The sequence below is a fragment of the Balaenoptera borealis genome (genome assembly GCF_965194805.1).
Source record: "Balaenoptera borealis genome assembly, chromosome: 12".
In the NCBI taxonomy this organism is placed as follows: domain Eukaryota; kingdom Metazoa; phylum Chordata; class Mammalia; order Artiodactyla; family Balaenopteridae; genus Balaenoptera; species Balaenoptera borealis.
In genome coordinates this window covers 76,091,931-76,105,550 of record NC_138869.1, presented here as the reverse complement: position 1 = coordinate 76,105,550, position 13,620 = coordinate 76,091,931, and the positions used below count along the sequence as shown (strand labels likewise).

The window sequence follows — 13,620 nt, the reverse complement described above, 5'->3', positions numbered from 1 at the left end:
ACGTAAGATAGCATGCTACTTCTGAGAAGCTCTTTGGCCTGGGCTCTGTTTTCCTGATCAGACGTTTACTTTCAAGGAACTACAGTCTAGGTGGAGAAACAGCACATTCTCAGCAGGCAGTGGGGTAGAATGGAAGGAGCTCAGAAGGCCTGGATTGGAGATCCGGTTCTGCTGCTTTACTGGCTCCGTGCCTTTAGGTCAGAAGTTCTCACACTGACTAGCATTAGCATCACCTGGAGGGTGGGAGGGCGGGCTTGTTATCCCTCAGATCGACCCCCCCACCCCTCATGAGTTTCTGACCCAGTAGGTATGGAGGGGCGGAGAATTTGCATTTCTAACAGGTTCCCAGATGGTGGTTGGTGCTGCTGATCTGGGACCCAAATCTTTAGTTGCCTTTCAGACTGTTTTCGAGACAGTGAGAACACCTGCAGACTCCCGTAGTATGAATTAAGCATGTAATCACAGTGAGTCTGCACAGGAACAGAATGCCAGATTGGCTTTGGATGTCTTTTTACTGGAGGGTTGAAATGTTTCGAACTGGATTTCTCAGGTGAAAGGTGTGAATTTGCAGCAGGCAGCGGGGAGGGCATGGGGGGAGGTTGGTGTGGAGCCTGGTGTGTTCAGGAAGCGGCAGCACAGTGGAGGCCTGTGTAGAGGTCACAGCACCCCCCACCTGTCTCCTCACTCTTTCCTATCGCTGCGCTCTCATCCCTGCCTGAATCCCACCCTCTCTTCATAACCTGTTTTTTCCATGAAAGTTTTTCCTGCTGACTCTTGCCCACTTTGATCACTTCCTTCCCTGCCGTCTTTCCTTCCTTCCCAAGACTTCTGGTCTCTCCCAGGCAAGCACTTTTGTTTTATTGTCTTCTAAAGAGTTTTCCGCCTATCTTTAGTGAGATTGTCAGCTTCTTGAGGCCAGGGGCCAAGCCCTCTGCTTGTGTGCCTCTTAAACCCTGACACAGTGTTGGGGATAGTTTAAGTACTTAATAAATATTTGGGGTTGTGGCAGTCTGTCCATTAACTCTTGTAGTGAACAAACCTTGCTTTCCATTTTTTGCCTTCTTCCATTCTCTACATAACTAAAATACAGCTTTCCTTCCTTCTTGCAGGAAACCTATAGTAATCAGTGAGAAAACTCATTTCTCAGAAACTGGAATGGGTGAGCTGGGATCTGAAACTGGATCTTGTGATTCTAGATCCTGAGTTCTTCGTGCTGTAGTTGTGCTGCTTGCTTCCCAAGTCGGCTAGATGTCTTAAAATTCTCTAAAGGCTCCCCGTTGCCTTCAGGATGAAGTCTGAACTTGGGCATGGGGACTTCCCTGGCAGTCCAGTGGTTGAGACTTTGCCTTCCAATGCAGGGGCTGTGGGTTGGATCCCTGGTTGGGCAAGTAGATCCCACATGCCGCAACTAAGAAGTCTGCATCCTGGATCCCGTGTGCCTCAACTAAGACCCAGCACAGCCTAAATAAATAAATAAATAAAAACAAATAAGTAAATATATTTTTTAAAATCTTTAAAAAAAATTTTTTTTAAATGAACTTGGGCATGGAAGAGAAGGCTCTGGCCTCCCTTTCCAGCCTCGTGCTCAGATACTCTTCTGTGGGGCCACTTCCTATGTTTCAAAGAGGGAGGAGGCCAAGGAAGGTAGGGATGGACAGAAAAGAGAGCAGCTGCTTCGTTTGGTGTGCTCAAATGCTGGTACTTTTATTTTCCTTAATATGTGATACATGACTATACAAAAGACCATATGTAAATCCTCTCTGAGTTATTAGTCATCATCCTTAATCATCCACGTGTGAGCCCATCACTCAACTTAAGAATTAAACCATGAGCCACTGTCGAAGTTCCACGTGCCCCTCACCTTTTTCTGTAGAGCGGGTGGGTTATACCACATGCCACCTTTTCCTCTCCCTTCCTCTCTGGAAAAGGCTGTTGGCGATGGGCTTCCCTCCACCACCCTCCAGGACCGTTGAGGTGATGCTGGATCGCTACCTGGCTTCGTTCAGCGCATTGGACTCTACTCCGCGGTTTGCTGACGAAGGTCTTGATGCTGAGTAGCATCTCCGTCCCTTGCAGGTCAGGCCGGGAAGCTGATGTATGTGATGCACAATTCCGAGTACCCTTTGAGCTGCTTCGCCCTCTTTGAGAATGGCCCTTGCCTTGTTGCCGACACCAACTTTGATGTGCTCATGGTGAAGCTCAAGGGCTTCTTCCAGAGTGCCAAGGCCAGCAAGATTGAGACCCGGGGCACCCGCTACCAGTACTGTGACTTCCTAGTGAAGGTGGGCACGGTTACAATGGGGCCCAGTGCCCGAGGCATCTCCGTGGAGGTAAGACCTCGGTGAAATAGGAGCATATGTGCTGAAGGGGCTGGCTCTGCAGATTTCCACGGCCCCTGAATGCAAACAGATGTTTCTGCCTACCTGATTCCTGTCCACAGAGCCGCTGCGCTTCCTCTCCCTGCGTCTTTTACCCTTTCTTTAATCACTCAGGGACTCTCTAGCCCAAGATAGGAATGGGAAGCTGGGTTCACAGCAGGTAGAGAGCTTAGGAAGGCTGACTTGCTGGAGAAGGGGAGGGCTAGTCGTGGGGGGCGGTGGTGGGAGCAGGTGAATTCTGATGTGGAGGGACCAGTCACCCATCACAAGGACTGGAGCAGACCAGGGCAACTTTCAGTGCAGTTAACTTTTGGGAGGTGGAAAAGTTGTGCAGCATGGGAATTCCCTGGTGGTCCAGTGGTTAGGACTCGGTGCTTTTACTGCTGGGACCTGGGTTCAATCCCTGGTCAGGGAACTAAGATCCCACAAGCCGCCACGGCCAAAAAAGTTGTGAAGCAAAGATGTGCCTTTCCCTTTGACATGCTGTCTACTCTCATGGTGTGTGTGATGACTTCATCTTTGACGTATACACTGAAAATGACAAAGACGGAGTGTGACAGTAGCTGGCTTTGGGACCAGTGAGAATCTGCAATCTACCACGGTCCCCCAAAAAATAATAAGTAAGCTACAGGGCCTGCCTTTTGAAAATTGATGATTTAGTAAGAGAGCAAGGCCCAAACACACAAACTGTTTTTGAAGTTAGTCTATAAGAAATGCCATAAAAGAGGCACAGATTGCTCTGGGAGTTCAGACCAAAGAGAGCACTGCTGACTTTGGGGATTGTGATGCTTCCTGCAGGAGTAGCATTTAAGGAGGGACTTAAAATATAGAAACCGGGGATAGGTCAGTCCTAAGAAGCACCACAAGTGAAGAAAAGGGCGTTAGTGGTCATTACTGCTATGACACTCCAGGGACCTCTAGAGCCAAGATTTCCTGACCCTTTTCATTTGTGGTACACCTTGCATTTGCCGAGACCCACTGGAAACCCAGTTTGTTTATCCTTCACGTTTCCAACTTTTTAGTACAAACACACCCTGGCTGTTTCTTTACTTGTTTCTCCTTATGGTTACCAGTAATTTCCCCTGCCATCTCTCCAGTGAAAAATTAGGAGAGGAAAATGAGAAAGCCTAAGATATGTATCCTTTGGCCCCTGTCACATGGGTTGGGAAATTATTTCTTAGGGTCAGAGCCCAGGTTTTATCTACTTAGGGAGTAATGTTTGGTCTTGAAGTGACTTATGAGCGCATGTGTCTACTTTACCCTCTACTGATCCCCCCAACACACACACACACACACACACACACACACACACACACACTCACACACACTCACTCTGTCTCTTGCTCTTCATTTTCTCTCTCAGAATTTTCCTGAGCTCTCCATGAATCTGCATCCAGCATAGCTGGGACTATATAGTTCTGAGATAATTCAGAAGGTCCTAAATCTGCTTCTGGGTCTTGTGCGTAGGACTGTGGGTTGATGACCCCAAGATGAGACTATCTGAGCCTAAAGGGAACCATGCTGGGTGTGTCGAATCCCTGGTGTTTGGGTTGGATATTTCCTGTGGGGCAGCACTGTGCTAGAAGGTGTGTGTCTTTGCCTCAGGGTTGGGGAAGAGGGGCACAGGGGGCAAGAGGCGCACGCGAGAAGCGGACGACCTGTCCTGGCCCTCGCTTACCCTCCGTCTCTGTTCTCCTGGTGCCCAGGTGGAGTACGGCCCCTGTGTGGTAGCTGGCGACTGCTGGAGCCTGCTGCTCGAGTTCCTGCAGAGCTTTCTCGGCACCCACACCCCGGGGGCTCCCGCCGTGTTTGGGAACAGGCACGACGCCGTCTACAGCCCAGCAGACACCGTGGTCCAGTACATGGAACTCTTCAACAAGATCCGCAAGCAGCAGCAGGTGCCGGTGGCGGGGATTCGTTAGTGACTGGCAGCTGCCCGGCCGAGCTGTCGCCAGGGGGACTCCACAGGAGGAGCAGGTGCTGCACCCTCAGGCCTCTGCACCCCAGAAACCCAGGGCAGACGGGAAGGTTTCCCTCCCTCTCTAGTTCCCAGCTGTGGCTTTTGTTCTGGGGCTCTGGACTCCCCTCCCCTGACCCTCACACGCAGCCCCCCAACAGCTGTTCCAGCTGGACTTGGCCTGTCCTCAAGAACAGTAATTATGAAGAGTAGAGAAGTTTGGAGCTTTCCTGCTTTAGGGGAAAAGATAGGATGGGGGTGTCCCTGCCTGGTGAGGGTGGGGAAGGCAGTCTGTATTGCTAACTACTGGGGATTTGGTCCAGGTCCACAGTGGACAGGCTGCAGGTTGTGTTTGGGCTGGGCTGTAATAAAGGCCTCTCCCTCTTTTCAAAGGATGTGGCTGGGCCCCTCCTGGAAAAGTAGTAAGAGGCACAGCTTATTTGATGGCTATGATTTTCTGACCTGTTTGCTGAAGTGAATTGTGAGTTCACTTTTCTAGGGTGTTGCCTGAGTCCTTTGAAGTCTTCCTCTGGACATCTTTCCATTCTGTTGTGAATTATATTAAGGCACAGGCTAAGGTGCTATAACAAGGAGAACCTAAAGTACAGTGGCTCTTAGAAGTTTATTCTTCTCTTTTCTAATAGTACAGAGGTAATCAAATGGTCCAGGGCAGATTGAACTCCACAGGGTCATCAGGAACTTGGTTTCCTTCGGTCTTGTTCAGCCACCCCTAGGGTGTTGTCCTTGGGTGAGTCAAAGTAGACATTGGCTCCGTGTCCACATTCCACTGGGGAAAGAGAGAGAGAAAGCAGTTCCTTTTTTAAAGGACGTGACCTGGAGTTGCTTAAATCACTCTGGCCACATCTTGCTGAAAGGAACTCTGGGACATAGCCTCTTATTTGGGTGGTCATGTGCCCAGTTAAAATGCTGGGGGTTCTGTGACTAAAAGATGAAGGAGAAAATGGATGTGGGGACCCAGTTAGTAGCCTCTGCTACACGGAGCTCAATGGATGTACCCAGGAATGTTCTTGGCTATTACTTTGCAGAGAAGTACCCCTGTAAGCAAGCCATTCGTTTATGAGTTGGATTGTGATAGGGCTGATGCCAGAGCCACTTTAGCTGGATTAGTCGCACGGGAAGTCACTTCCACACCCCTTGCCTAAGTCTCAGCATCAAGACCTCTCCAGTTCTCATGCGCCCAGAGCTTAGGGTTAGACAGTTGACCTCGTACTCACACTGTGCTTCATGGTTTCCTGAGCTCTTTCTCCTCGTCTCATTTGAGCCTCCAAGCTGCTCATTTGACCTACATTGTCTGCCTACCCCACTCCTGATGCAGAAATGTTCAGTCCAGCTAGCATTGAGATACACAGAGATGGTCTTAGGAAATGTATTAATGTACATACTGCAGTACTGTCCTCAAGGATACTGTCCCTCATTGAAGGCACCTAAAGAGAAATTGTTTTCAGATCTAAGTGGTCAGATCTAAAGCCTCTGTAAGAAGAATCAGGCAGTGGTCATGTTTCCCTTTTAGCTTTGGCTGGCAGGAAGCTCAATTCAACTTTCTAACTGTAGGACCTGTCATCTGTGTTTCTTGTTCTCACCTCCCCCGGCTTCTTGTTTGTTTCTTTGCTTTGTTTTTACTTTTTTAAATGGAGGTATGTTTTAGATATTATTTACACATAATAAAATGCAGAGTTTTTTTTATGTTTTTGGCCTTCTGATTTATGTTTGCTTTTGTCTAGATTTATCTATTTGTATTTTTCTGTAGGCTGCCTCAAATCTTCTATGAGATGAGATAGCATTTTGAACATAATGTGTTCCCGAAAATATATAGAAATTGAGTGTGGTAAATATAACTCCAGACTTATGCATTATAAGGAGGGGTTCCTTAAAAACTAAAAAAATAGTATAAACTCCCTAACTAACTATGCCTTTTAGACATAATCTTGACTCATAAATTTCCAGCATTCTTCACTTTTGTTCTTTTCCTTTATTTTGAGCACACATTTGACCAAGATTTAAGTCCAGTAAACATCAGATCAAGCTTTAAGAATTGCCACTTTTTGTCCATCTTTGTCCTTTGCGTCAGTTAAAGAAAGCTTATTACTAAAAAAGGCGGGTAATGCAATACACTTCTTAATTTAACAAATTCAACTCCACTAGCAAAGTTGCCAAAACTGAACTGGTAACTAGAGGGAAGGGCCCAAATGTCATACAGCTTTTGTATGTAAGTCTGAATGGGGCTTTCAAGAGTAGTTTAGGATTGTCGGTGTATAGTTTTTGAAAGTTCAGGTTGAATGAAAGTTGAGGAGCATTTGTATAAAGGGAAAAGAGGCACGGTTATCCTCATTTTAAAAATGAAAAAAACTTAAACTCAGCTAGTAAATGGAGATGCTGTATTTTGGGTTCAAATATGACATACCTCCTTTTACACTAGTCTGTCTTCCTGTCACTCCTTCCTTTGCTTTCGGATGCTTTACCCCTCTCCCCGTCTGTAGCTACCCTGAAAGAGCAGAAACCAGGACATTTCTGGGATTCTGCTAACATGTCACCTTGGTGGGTACCTTTGCCAGAGTCACATAGAAATCTGCCAACCTTGACTGTCAGAACCATGCAGGGCAGCTTTAACTTCTACCTGGTTCTCCTTCACTGTAAGATGGGGAGGTGGTGGCTCCCAGGGGGGTCATGCTGAGAGGTGAGGCTGGAGTCAGGACCAAACTTCAGACTCAGGACTCATGGCTCGCAGCATGTGACAAAAGGTGGCACCTGGACCTCTGTGTGGTGCCAGGTGATTTTAGGTGGAATGTGGAATACATCTTTATTTTAGTACTTATGCCTTATTCTAATGTACATTAGAGAAAAGTATAACTGGCAATTTATGTCTTAGGATGAGGGTAAATAAGTTTTTTAAGAAGAGTCCACTTAAAGGGAACTGTTAAGTTATAGTGCAGGTGATACCTGCAAAAGGCAAAATCTGGAGGAGGAAGGAGGATGCTAGCATTTGGGGAAACACTAAGTTTCATCCACTTCGTGTATCCATTGATAGTTCCTGCTCTTTCCTCCTGTGCTGTTCTGATTCTCTGTACCTGTTTCCATGCTGCCTCCCGCTTGCTTTCCTCAGGTCTTGAGTACCAAGTCGTCACATGTCCCCCACTGTGTATTGGTGTCACTGCTCCACTGAGGGAATACCTAGGGACTGGCCACTCCTCCCCTCCACCAGGTCTGCCCCAACCCACTGTGTCCAGTGTTCATTCCTCAGGCTTCAGGATGAGTGAAAAGTTTTCTCTCCGAATCCTGGAGGGAGGGTGAGGGGAGCAGTTAGAAGCGTGTCCTCCAGGTGTCAAAAGTTGAGACTTAAAATATGGGAAGGGCTCTAGGCTGAACATTTTGAGGACATTCACAGTGGATTTAGAGCCAGGCAGGACTGATGTGTGGCCTTTCCCTCGCCACAGCCTCCCTCTCCGTATCTGCTGCTGTCTGGGAGCCTTGGGCTGCAGTCCCCGGTCACAGTTGCTGTGTGGAATGGCTGAGACCGGCTGGGTTACAAGTTTGGTCCTCTCCTGGGGGGTTGGTGTCTTTGGCCTTCAAACAGTCACTTGTAGGGGGGATTCTCCCCCAAGGTGAGAACTCTGCCATTGTGTAGAGCATTCCAAAATCAGTCTCTTGGGTTAGAAGGGACCCTTGAGGTCACACAGTTTGACCATCATTCAGTATTCACATCTTTACACCATCCCTCCCAGAGATCATGCAGCATTAACTTGGCCTCATCTAGGGAAATCTGTTCCCTGTGTATTTCATTTTTGTCATTACCTCTGAGACAAAAAGCAAAGCAAAGCATTTTGCTAGCTGTCCTTTCTCTTGCAGGTTGTGGAGACTGTGTGGTACTTAATGAGGGAGTAGACCATTAGTTGGGGCTAGAGTATGAGCAAGCCGTGACTCTTAAATGCACTGTGGGTTCTCAACCCCTGAGGGCAGCCTCAGGAGGCCTAAGATGCCTTGAAAGTGGACACGGCTTTGTGTATACGTGCAGTTTTCTGGGAATAGGATTTATAGGGTTCATTAGAGTATTTCAAAGATCCGTGGTCCAAAAAAAAGAATCTCTAAAGGGAGTACATCGTGAAGGGAAAGAGCAGGAAGACAAAGATAAAGCAGGTGTGACATACATCCGGCTGACTTACTGCAAGCGAGACCTTCCACTGACTTTTGAACCCTCACCTCGGGTCCCATCTAGGGATTTCCCACCTTCATTTTATAGGTCTTCAGGCCTTTCAGTCAGTTTCTGGGAAGCTGGACTGTGTTCCTGCTCTTTTCTTTCCTATAGGTTCCTGCTTCTCATCTTGTCACTACGTATACATACACACAACCTCTCAGAAATGAGTAGGAGCAAATATATGTGAAGCAATCTTTATAGTACTCTTTATGGCCCCAGGAGTTACTCTTCCATTATGACACACTCCATGGGATCTGAAAATCATCCTGTTGTAATGGCATTTTGCTTAATGAGCGTATTTTCATTTTTCAGGATGGTGTGATTGATGAGGCAGAGAAATAGTTCTTTGCCTCTGTGATGAAATTAGCAAGTTAAAAAAAAAGATTCTTGGAACTCTCGGAGCAAAGATTCCTAATTCTCTTGTAGTCTCTGTTTTATTCCCCAACATATCCCTGCCCCATCAGATGGCATAGACCTGTTTTTAAGGTTAATATGAATTCTACTGAGTTTTCTTTAGAGGCTTTAAAAAAGAATTTAGGGACCACATTTATATATCCTAGATTGTCCCAAAGGCAGAAGTCAATATTGGACATCTGTTGTGTGGGAAAGGCAAGGCTAGGAATGTGGAGGTGACAGGTGTTCCGAGGCAGCCTACTAAATGGAAGAGAACACTGCTTTAGGAGACAGATGTCTGGGTGCTAGCCATAGTACTGTCCCTAACTTGCCGAACTTCAATCACGTTGGCCTTTCTGGATCTCATCTGTGTAGTGGGAGTAATGATGCCCTTTTTCCGTATTTCATAGGCTTGTTGAGAGGCTCAAGGGAGAATAGATGTAAAGAGTGCTTTGGAGGCAAGGTGATGCTGTCTCTGCTCTTGCATCTTTTTAATGGTGCTAAAGGTATTGTGTACAGTTAGGATGTTTGAGATGGGAAGCTATAGGGTTATTACTGCTTGGTAGCAGGTTAAAATTCTCCTCCAGTGCAAAGGAAATAGTTGTAATAGAGAACAAGCAATGTGGAGAGAGAGTCCAGAGAAAGTATCTGTCATACAGGTGTATTTTTGTAATCATTGAGATCAGTGAGCACAGTTGTAGGGACCATTTCTAGAGCATGGAAATATATTTTTAATATTTACTCATAGTGTTGGGATTTTACTTGTTCTCCTACAACCTAAAGGAAAAGAAGCTGAGCTTTAAAAAAAAAAAAAAAGTGGGGTAGAAATGACTATATTTTCTTTGTGTAACACATCCATCATGTTTCCCCTCAACTCCCAAGCCTTAGTTGTGCCTGCTTCTGAACTGCTTTTTAGGTGCCAGTGTATATGGTGACTGAAGAAAGTTGTGTCTAAAGAAAGTTCAGTGTTCCTGATTCTGTTTTCCATTCCTCATTGATGAACCACCTAAGCTCTTAACTCTGAAGCTACAATAAAACCTTTTTGTTAGCTATCTTGCACAGCCTTTTCATATTTGAATTATCTAAAATAGCCTTCTTATTCTTTCTGCTTCCATCTGATACACAATTCTCAAACTTTTTGGTATCAAGATTCCTTGATGCTCTTCAAAATTACTGAGTACCCCAAAGAGCTTTTGTTTATGTAGGTTATATCTATTGGTACTTACCTTATTAAAACTTATTTATAATGAAAAATGAAAGTATTAATTCACTTAAAAGTAACAATAAACACATCAGATGTTAACATAAGGAAAATATTTTAATGAAAAATAACTTTTTTTTCAAAGAAAAAATTTAGAAGAGTGGCATTGTTTTATATTTTTGCAAATCTCTTGAATGTCTGACATAATAGAAGACAGTGGATTCTAATATCTGCTTCTGCAGTCAGTGTGTTGAAATTTGTTGTTTGGTTGAAGAATATGAAGAAAATCCAACCTTACACAGATGTGTAGTTGGAAAAAGGGAGAAGTATAGTGATACCGTCTTCCGATAATTGTGGATGTTTTTTGATACTACATCACAGCTCCGCTAAAGGTTAGTTGCAATGTGGAATCTCAAATTCTATCAGTGAACTTTTTGTACTCTATTATATTAACATTCATTGGTTTATTTTGCACTTTGAAGGGATCTTTTACCCGTACACAATTTTGTAGCATCATGCATTGGTCATCTGGGAAATACTGCAGATCTTTTAATGTTGACACATTTCATTTTGCAATATCAAAAAATCATATTTGTTAATATCACCACCAATCTCATCAGAAAAGTCTTGGGAAGTTTTGCCTGAGAGCTTGAGTTTGATCAATGCTGTCAGGCTCAATTTGTTTATTTTTTTATTTATTTATTTATTTTTTATAAATTTATTTATTTTTATTTATTTATTTTTGGCTGCGCTGGGTCTTCGTAGCTGCGCGGTCTTTCTTTAGCTGCTGCAAGCGGGGGCTACTCTTCTCTGCAGTGCGCGGTCTTCTCATTGCGGTGGCTTCTCTTGTTGCAGAGCATGTGCTCTAGGCACGCGGGCTTCAATAGTTGTGGCATGCAGGCTCAGTAGTTGTGGCTCACGGGCTCTAGAGCACAGGCTCAGTAGTTGTGGCGCACGGGCTTAGTTGCTCCGCGGCATGTGGGATCTTCCTGGACCAGGGCTCAAACCCGTGTCCCCTGCATTGGCAGGCGGATTCTTAACCACTGCGCCACCAGGGAAGCCCTCAATTTGTTTATTTTTGAGAAACTATCTTTCAGATACCCAAGGCTGAATGACTATAGTTTATCTGTTAGCTGTTCTTCCAAGTAAAAATGGTATTGCATGAATTGCTAATTCAGCTCAAAATTCAGAGAAATTGCACAAGTTCTTTTCCTCAAGAAAAACATTGTAAGGAACAAAAGTGCTTTATGCCTACATCCACTTAATCACATAGAACAGTATTATTGAAAAAATTTGTTCTTACATAAAACAAATAGTTTTTATTTTAGTGCTTCATCAAGGACTTCCTTAAAGTGACACAGATATTATTTTTTTCCTGTGAATGGGTGGCAGTGAAGAATACCTTGACTGCTAGTACAATTTAGTGCCATTGGCTTGATTTGTGTTAAGGCAGCAGCAGTTTTACCCATTGTGACTTTTGTATCATTAGTGCAAATGTCATCACAGTGACAAAGGCAAGTAATACCTTATTACTATGAAAATAGTTTTGATTTCAGGGACCCTCCTGAAAAAAGTCTGTAGTCACCAGGGCTCCGCAGGCCACACTTTGAGAACCGCTGGTCTAATACATACTCACAGCACTGAGAATCACCGCCCCCATTGCTATTTTGAGAGCACCCCTTCCTTCAGAAGTCTTAAGTGGCTCCAAAATACTTCACTCAAAAAAGCACCTATAATGGTGTCACGTACTTTGTTAGGGAAATAACATTGAATAAGAGCCAATCTTTATTCTCCAAGAATTTTCTTGAGGGGCTGGGGAGTTAAGAGGAGAAAATAGATGAGTTATAATGTAAGATAAGAATTCCTTAAAGAAAATTATGTTAAAGGTGTTAGACAGCAAAGGGAATGCTAAATTTTAGGTCTAACTCTGAGCTCTTGAACCACATGGCAAATCCTCACCAAATCAGTCAGTCAACCACTAGGTCTTCTCCTTTCATCAAACGTCTAAAAAGCCTAAGTTAGCTACCTTTGGAAATGTTTTCACAGGTTTGGCTCCGGGCATTGTAGATTCTTGCTTACACATGCACATGCTCTTTCCCCCTTCTTATTTTATTTGTTGTTCTTTGGCTTTTGTTGCGTCTCTATTTCATATTTACAGGTGTGTAGCTTTGAGTCAGTGTAGGCGGTAACACATACGTTTATTTCTTTTCCTTGCCCTTGTACTTAAACGTAAGCCTTTACCTGTTTTATTAGCCTTGCGTTGGGTGATGTAACTGTTGGTCTTATTTGGAGGAGGCCCCCCCATCGCAGGCTATGTCAGGGCAGTGCACCCAAGAGGCTGCTCGGGAAGGAAGCCTTTTCTTAGAAGATTTGTAGAAATAACTGCTGTTCTATTTCCCTGGGGTCTCCATCCCCACGATGTGCCGAACTTCAGTTTACAGCAGCGAAACTCTTAGGGGGATTTCCATAAAACAGCTGAATTCCGACTGGGTCATCAGTGACAAAAGTCAGACACGTGCTCACTCGCCTGGGAGCCAATAGTAACTTTTGCAAAAGCTGCCTCAGGAAACCCCACAGTTCGGAAGCTGCATCCTTCGGACACTGAAAAATAGTAGTCTTTTAACAGAACAAAACAAAAACCTAGACGGGATAATGAGAAAGGCTTTTCCCCTTGGCATTGGGAAGCGATGTCAAAGACGCTCCATCCAAAAGGAGTGCGGGGAGCTATCGTAAAATTCCTTTACAGTTCCTCGGGCTAATGGGCTGGGGAGAAGGGGGCGGAGATGGGCTCGGGTGAGTCTCTGGCCCTTTAAGGAGGAGGGACAGGCGTAAGACTCTGTACCTTTAAGAGTCTCTTTGTCTGGAAACCTCCTTATTTACCCTCCTGTGCTTCAACCAAACTTCGACCCGCGATTCACAACGCCCCTCTACGCCGCCGCCCCTTACGGCAGGCTCAAATCGGCCGCGCGTCGGTGGCTAACCCTAAACTTGGCAGCCGCGGCGCGAACCCTCGGAGGGGATGTCTGTATCGGGTCAGGGCCCAGCGCTGCGCCGTTGGCGCAATGCGGGGCCCGGGGGGCGGGGCTCCGGCGGGCGGGCCAATGGGTGGGCAGGGGGCGTGGCCGTGTTCGGTTGTCTCGCGCCCTGGTGACAGCTCGCGCGTGCTGATGATGGCGGTAAATAGAGGGGGGTCAGGGGAGGGGGCGGAGGAGGTGGGGAGGCAGCCAAGGGGATAGCTCCAGGAGGTGGGGGGACGAGGACCGGGGAGGGCGCGACGGCCAGGGATCCCATTCTGAGACTCGGAGGCGGGGACAGGAGTCTCCGGCACACTGGCCCTCCCCTTTAAAGAAGCAAAACCTCACACACCGGGTGAGGGGCGACAAAGGCGGCGCGCGCCTCACGGGCGGGAGGAGCGGCGGCAGGGGGCGGGACCGCGGCGCCGGCGGGCTGGGGGCGCCCGGGGCGAGGGCTGGCGGGAGGC

General features: G+C 46.1%; 1 protein-coding gene across 6 annotated transcripts in view; it reads left to right on the top strand.

Moving 5' to 3' along the window:
• The window catches only part of MED20 (mediator complex subunit 20), a 73,789-nt gene that overhangs the window by 5,214 nt on the left and 54,955 nt on the right, over positions 1 to 13,620 (top strand). For 3 of the 6 annotated variants that reach the window (XR_014232403.1, XR_014232404.1, XR_014232405.1), the window contains exons 3-4: positions 2,077 to 2,330; positions 4,085 to 4,355. Coding sequence is in view for 3 of the 6 variants with exons in the window: in XM_082346004.1 (XP_082202130.1) it covers positions 2,077 to 2,330; positions 4,085 to 4,300 (470 nt within the window). In the remaining 3 variants the exon portion in view is untranslated. Of the gene's footprint in view, positions 1 to 2,076; positions 2,331 to 4,084; positions 6,040 to 13,620 lie in introns of those variants that run through there. The other 3 variants (XM_082346003.1, XM_082346002.1, XM_082346004.1) reach the window with 2 other exon arrangements.